At 66.3% G+C, this 6000-nt stretch overlaps 1 protein-coding gene across 7 annotated transcripts; it reads left to right on the top strand.

Annotated features, from left to right (window-relative positions):
• Positions 1–714: 714 nt before the first annotated feature.
• FUOM (fucose mutarotase) lies at positions 715–5013 on the top strand. 7 transcript variants are annotated; one of them, XR_014828354.1, is made up of 6 exons: positions 715–820; positions 1466–1534; positions 2710–2780; positions 2975–3073; positions 3517–3714; positions 3943–5013. XR_014828354.1 is itself a non-coding variant. In XM_001927817.7 (6 exons), exons 1-6 carry the CDS (start codon positions 736–738, stop codon positions 4016–4018), a joined length of 474 nt encoding a protein of 157 aa, XP_001927852.1. In that variant the 5' UTR covers positions 715–735; the 3' UTR covers positions 4019–5013. The 7 variants fall into 7 exon arrangements, 4 of the variants coding, with proteins under 4 accessions (XP_001927852.1, XP_084853798.1, XP_020929616.1 ...); XR_014828353.1 differs by having other exon boundaries at positions 1349–1534; XR_014828355.1 differs by having other exon boundaries at positions 1349–1534; positions 2639–2780; positions 3641–3714.
• The last annotated feature ends 987 nt before the right edge of the window (positions 5014–6000 follow it).

Raw genomic sequence — 6000 nt, 5'->3', positions numbered from 1 at the left:
CTGAGAGGCTGTGGCCTCCCCTTTGGGGCAGCGGCCATCTTCTGCCACCGGAATTGCAGGTGGCAGGACCGGATGGAGAAGCGCGGTGTGGTAGATGGTCCCGGCTTCCGAATCTCCGGGACCAAAGGTCAAGGGGGGAGGAGACTCTGGCCCGCCGAAGGTGCTCCCTCCACAGTGTAGACACCTAGACTTGGGAGTGGGGTGGGAGTCAGCGCGCTGCTGTCCCGGGTTCCCGAGGGGGTCTCGGCAGGCTGGCACCTGAGACAGGGTAGGGGGTGCTCTCCGCACACCCGCTTGGCCTGGAGGTCACACCTGCCTGCCCTCAGGGGTCCTTCGTGTGAACAGTGTTGAGTGCAGGAGAAAAGTCCACCCTGAGCCGCCATCCACGCCACCCGACGGCGCCACGGACCCTGCGTGCGGGGTGGAGGGCGGGTCGGAGGCCCTCACGCAGGGAAGGCGCTGGGGAGGCTTGGAACACAAACACACGTGGACGCCCGAGTCCTGGACCCGGCGAGGGTCCCGAGGCCCCGAAAGGCGGTGCCTGCGGGGCTGGGCTGGCCGTGGGCACCTGCCCAGCGAGACCGCGAGGCCTCAGTGCCGCATCGGGGACCCGCCTCGCGGCTTCCGGCAGCCGGGGCTCCCTTCGGGTCACGCCCATCCCGTCCAGACCCCGCCCCTGTGGACTCGGCCCCGCCCCCTTCCGCCCCGCCTGCCGCTCTTCCACCCGCCGCGAGCATGGTGGCGCTGAAGGGCATCCCCGCGCTGCTGTCCCCGGAGCTGCTCTACGCCCTGGCGCGAATGGGGCACGGAGATGAGATCGGTGAGCGCGGCCAGGGCAGAGCCTTGGGGAGACCCCGGTGCCCAGGATAGAAGTCGGGCGAGGCCCCTGGGGCCCTGCCGTCCCCGGCCCCGCAGGGGTCCAGTCTCACGCTGTGTCCCGTCTGGGAGCGGACTCCTCGCGCCGGGTTAGAGCCGGATCCTGGGTGGGGGCATTGATTTGGCCGCCCCCGCCTTCTTCAGGAAACCGAAGGCTGGGCGGTCACGAGGACGATGGCCCTTGGTCCGGGAGGGGCTGTATCCGGGCAGGTGTGGTTCCTCCTCTAGCCCGGATGTCCGCGGCTTCGGGCGGCCAAGAAGTACACGCTCCGCCTCAGGCCCTACGTGCTCTCATGCTCCAGTACCCTCCCCACACGGCCCCGAAGGGCCACAACCGCCTGCGCCAAGGCTGTGCCTAACGTTTGCAGCGGCCTCTCTTCTCCTGGGCCATCAGCCTGGGCCGGGCTGCGTGAGCAGACGCTGGGCAGGCCTCCGGGCAGCTTTCTGGTAACACCTGCAGCTCCTCCTACAGGTGCAGCCCCCCTCCGCTCCCCCACCGCCCGGAGGAGATGGGAGGGGCAGTGGGCGTGGCCTAACGCGCCGGGGCTGCGCGGACCTACCGCGGCCGCTAACGGTGTCTGCCGTTCAGTCCTTGCAGATGTGAACTTCCCCACGTCCTCCGTCTGCAGGTGTGGCCCGGAGGAGATCCGCGCTGACGGTGAGGGCCCCCCCCCCCCCCCCCCGGGCAGGGCAGGCTTGGGGAGGGTGGGCTGTCCTGAGCTTGCGCTCTCCAGGTGCGGCCGCTCTGCGCCTACTGCGCCCACCCGCGATCCAGGAAATCTCAGGGCCAGGACCCTCAGGATTCTCCCTGCAGCCCCCAGCCCCTGGAAGTGAGCCAGGACCTGCTGCTCCATCTCACACACCTTAAAAATGGGGAAACAGGCCTGGCCCCTTCTTGGCTGTGAGCAGTGGTTCCCAGCCCAGGTCAGGGGTTCAGCATTTACTCTGCTGTGGTGACCTGGCCCCGAAGGGTCCCAGGGTCCACTCACTCTAAGACCCTCTGAACCCCTGGGGCCAGTGGGAGCTGAGGCTTGGAGGGGCCTGGAACCAAGTTCAGGGCGTGACAGTGGGAGTAGGAGGCAGTCCTGTCCTGCCTGGGCTGGGGCTGCAGCTGGATGCCCCCACCCCCCAACGACGTTGTGAGGCAGGAAGGTGACTTCCCTGCAGAGCTCAGGCCACTAAAGGGGCAGAAATGTGAACTGTGGGGTGAACCCAGCCCCCGGGACAGAGCACTCCCAACCCTGTGGCCTCGGCTTCCACCCCCTCCTCCAGGGGCTGAGCCCCCTGTGCGTGCATGACCCGAGGTGCTCCCCTCCCCCCCCGGGGGGGGGGAACAGACAGACAGGATTCAGCTGAGTGTTGGGAAGAGTCTAACCTTGTTGAAACTCGGGGAGGAAAAGCGGAAGGATGTGCCTTCCAAGAGCAGCAGGGTTTCCTCGATGCGGTTCGATTGGTTACCGCGGCTTCTGTGTCACCTGTTTTTGTACAATGACCATGCGTTAGTTTAACAATCAGAAACAACTCCGGGGGTGCAGGCGGCCTTGGAGCCAAGTGGGGCCTCTTTCCAGACCCCACCGTCCTTGTTACAGGGGGGCCATCTCCTGGCCTTTCTGGGGACAGGGTGGCCCAGGTGCCCCTCCTGGTGGACGAGTATTTGGGGTCACCACCAACAACCTGTGTGGTCGAGGGAAGGGGGAGAGGCAGAGACAGGATGGTGATGGCTGCGGTGGCAAGGGTGGGGAGACAACCAGTGTCATCTCAGTGTCACCAGGCAGGCAGCAGGTGGCCAGGTGGGAGAGGGCCAGAGTCTGAGGCTGGCACTCCGCCCCTCAGGCCTGGGCATCCCTCAGCTGCTGGAGGCCGTGCTGACACTGCTACCACTGGACACGTACGTGGAGAGCCCGGTAAGGCCTGTGTTGCTGCCCCGGACTGTAGTTTACCCCTTGCCAGAACTCAGAGGGCCCGCTGCCCTGGGTGGGGGGAGGTCATGTGTCCCCAGAGGCCCCAACTCTAATCCGAGGAGCCCTGAACTGTTAGCCACCAAGGGGTCCTGGCGGCACCCAGGGTGGACCACGGAGCTGACCCCCTTGCTCTCCAGGCTGCGGTCATGGAGCTGGTGCCCAGTGACAGGGAGAGGGGCCTGCAGACCCCAGTGTGGACAAGCTACCAGTCCATCCTGCTCCAGGCTGGCTGCACGGTGAGCCTGAGCCCCTCACTGGGAAAGGGGTCTGGGACCCTCTGTCCTCCTTGGAAGCTCGGGAGATGTGAAACGCAGGCCCCCCAGACCCTGTGCCATGGCCACCCCCTGGCCCAGCCCCCCACTCCCTTCCGGGATGCTGGCTTGTCTCTGCCTGGGGCCCACACCCCCCCCCCAGCCTGTTGGAGTAGAGCCAGGGGAAGGTGGGGCACCCCTGGTCCCTGGGGGGTCAGAGGCCTGGCCCACTGCTGTGTGTCACCCACTGCCCTGCAAGGGGCCAGGCCTGTCCCCGGGACCACCCAGGGCAGGTCATGTGCAGGACCTTCGTAAAGGGACAGCAGCCTCCACCCCCACCCCCGCCCCCAGGGCAGCTCACATGATTCAGGGGCCCCAGGCAAGCAGCCACCACCACAGCCCCCTGTGTCCCTGCCCTGTGTCCTCAGACCTCGCAGGTCAGAAGCCCGGTGTCCTTGGAAGCCCCGCCGGGAGAACCAGGGAAATGAAGGGCCTCCCAAGGCCCCGGTGCCTGTGGGCCCGGGTCCCTTGACTGTCCCCTCCGCCTTGCAGAGCTCCCTGACGGCGATAGAGAGGTTTGAGTTTTACGAAAGGGCCAAAAAGGCTTTTGCTGTTGTGGCAACTGGGTGAGTCCTGGCTGGGTCCGGCCCGACCTGCCCCGAGCGAGCGTGGGGCCCGACCCCTCCCCAGCCTCCACTCAGCCCTGCCCCCCGGGGAGGCTAGATGCCCCACAGGAGATGGGAGAGCCGAGGGCTGTGGTGGCCCAGAGGTGATGGACGTGGACGGGGCGGGTGGTAGCAGGGGCCTGGCCCTCTCCCACCCCACTCGGCCGCTCAGTCCCACTCCTTGTGCAGGGAGACGGCCCTCTACGGAAACCTCATCCTCAAGAAGGGGGTGCTGGCGCCCGGCGCCCTGTCCCAGGCCTGTTGACCGTCTGCCCGGAGAGGAGTCTGGACCCTGGGCCTGACAGCACCACCAGCAGGCAGGTCCAGCGTCCAGATGAACCGGCCTTGCTCTGCCTGTCAGCACGGGAACCTCACCCAGCCAGGGGCTCCGGGGCCAGTGGGTTTGCTGACTGGGCTGGGGTTGTCCCAGTTTATGAAAACAAGGGACGAGCACAGTGACTTGCCAGCGTTCAGTCCAAAGGTTTCAACAGCAGCTCACCCTAACTCCCCAAGGCCTGTGGGGGCGGGTGCAACGGAGGCCACCGGCCCCCAGAGAGAGGGCCCCACCCACTCTCCACGGATCCCGCCTCCCGCAAGCTCTGGGCCGCCTGACGTGGCAAGACCCTGGGTTTGGGATAACAGTTCTTACAGGTAGACACCCTCGTGCAGGGTGGTCGCGCAGCGGCCCAGAGGGAGGTCTGGGGGCCTGGCTGGGGCCGGAGGTGAAGCGGCGGGGGGTCATCCCAGCTCCCGTCCCTGCAGGGGCCTGGAGGAGGGTGTGTCAGCCCCCAGGTGCAGACACTAAGGTCGCCCTTGAGGAGGGGACCGAGGCTGTCCGGAGGACGCAGGGTGCCCAGGCAAAGGGGGCTGGTGAGGCTGTGACAGCTTCCCAGCACTTCGCGAAGCGGGTCTCGCAGAGCGAGAGGGATTCCCACTGGCCGCGGCCCAGACCACAGGGTCTCTCCCGGGGGCCCGCCCTGCTTCTCCAGACCTTACAGCCACGGCTACGGGGGCTGGGACGACTGGGGCCCCCAGAGCTCAGGGAGCTGTCCTGGTCATGGTCATGGGCTGGGGCTGGTGGCCCTGGAGGGCAGGCAGGTCCCCTGGGGCTCAGCCTGGGCCCCTCACTGCCGGGGCTTAGACCCCTGACCCCTGACCCCACGGCCGGCCACTTCTAGCCACACAAGGGCCTCTCTGAAAACCGCGCTATTGAGGTTTAATTGACGCACAGTAAACTGCGCATTTCACGTGTACTGTTAAGTATGTTTGCGTGTTGTCTACACTCCAGAGAACCAGCACCTCCACCTCTGGCTGCCTCCCACCCCACCCCCACTGGTCTGCCTCGGTCGCTGTGGGTCAGAGTGCACTTTGCAGCATTTCGTGTTGGTGGAGGGCCACGTGCCCTCTGTGGTCGTGGTGGGACGCGTGCCGCATGCCTTGGTTCCGCCGCGCACAGGCAGCTGTGGGCACTTCGGGGCAGGGGGGCCTGGCCTGCTCCCAGCTCTTGGCCTTCGCAGCTAAGCTGCTGTGATGCGCGCACACATTCTGTGGGTGTGATGAAGCCCCGTCCTGGGGTCGCAGGGACGCTTCCTCGCTCAGGCTGCTTGATTACATCACTGGCTGCCGGGGACCGACCCAGCCCCCAGCCCCTGCCCCCTGCCTATGGTCTGGGGTTGGGGCCGCAGGTCCGACCCTCTGTTCCTGGCCACTTCTTCCATCCTTGGGGTCCTCCCCAGAGTCCCCTCATTCACACAGCAAAGGACAGGCTCATCACTCAGGAAATTCTGAGGGCTTGGGGGACAAAGACCAAACATTTCTGACTGTAAATCCCAGTTTTCAGTATTTTTCACTCAGTCCAAGCTCTTGCTGCAGAGCCCCAGTGCCCACCAGAAGGGCCTTGGCTTCCACCAAACGCTCAGAGCGTTTGGGAAAGAACAGACCACCCTTGCCTGCCCCAGCTCACGCTGCCTCTCGGGCTGTGCCCTCGGTGCAGGAAGAGCCCACAGGGGTCCTGGCACCAGCAGGGCCAGGGGAAACTTGGCCACAAACGCCGCCCTGGGCCGCCCGGGGCCAGGGCCACCATCGACCTGGGTCTGAGCTCCTTGGGACGCCGGTTCCCAAATACCCGGACCCAAATCGCCAGGGGACAGCCTCCCTGCCAACAGAGGGGTCACCTGACCAGAGGGGCTGTGTGCGATCCAGGGCAGCCGAGACCTGGGCAGGACTCTGGGGCCTCGGCAGACACTG

The sequence above is a fragment of the Sus scrofa genome, chromosome 14 (assembly GCF_054392235.1).
Source record: "Sus scrofa isolate SSC_HxYL_T2T_F1_AM1 chromosome 14, Sscrofa_HxYL_maternal_Yorkshire_Landrace_v2.0, whole genome shotgun sequence".
NCBI lineage: Eukaryota > Metazoa > Chordata > Mammalia > Artiodactyla > Suidae > Sus > Sus scrofa.
Note: the sequence above shows the minus strand (reverse complement) of the source record. Positions and strands in the feature narration are given on the sequence as shown.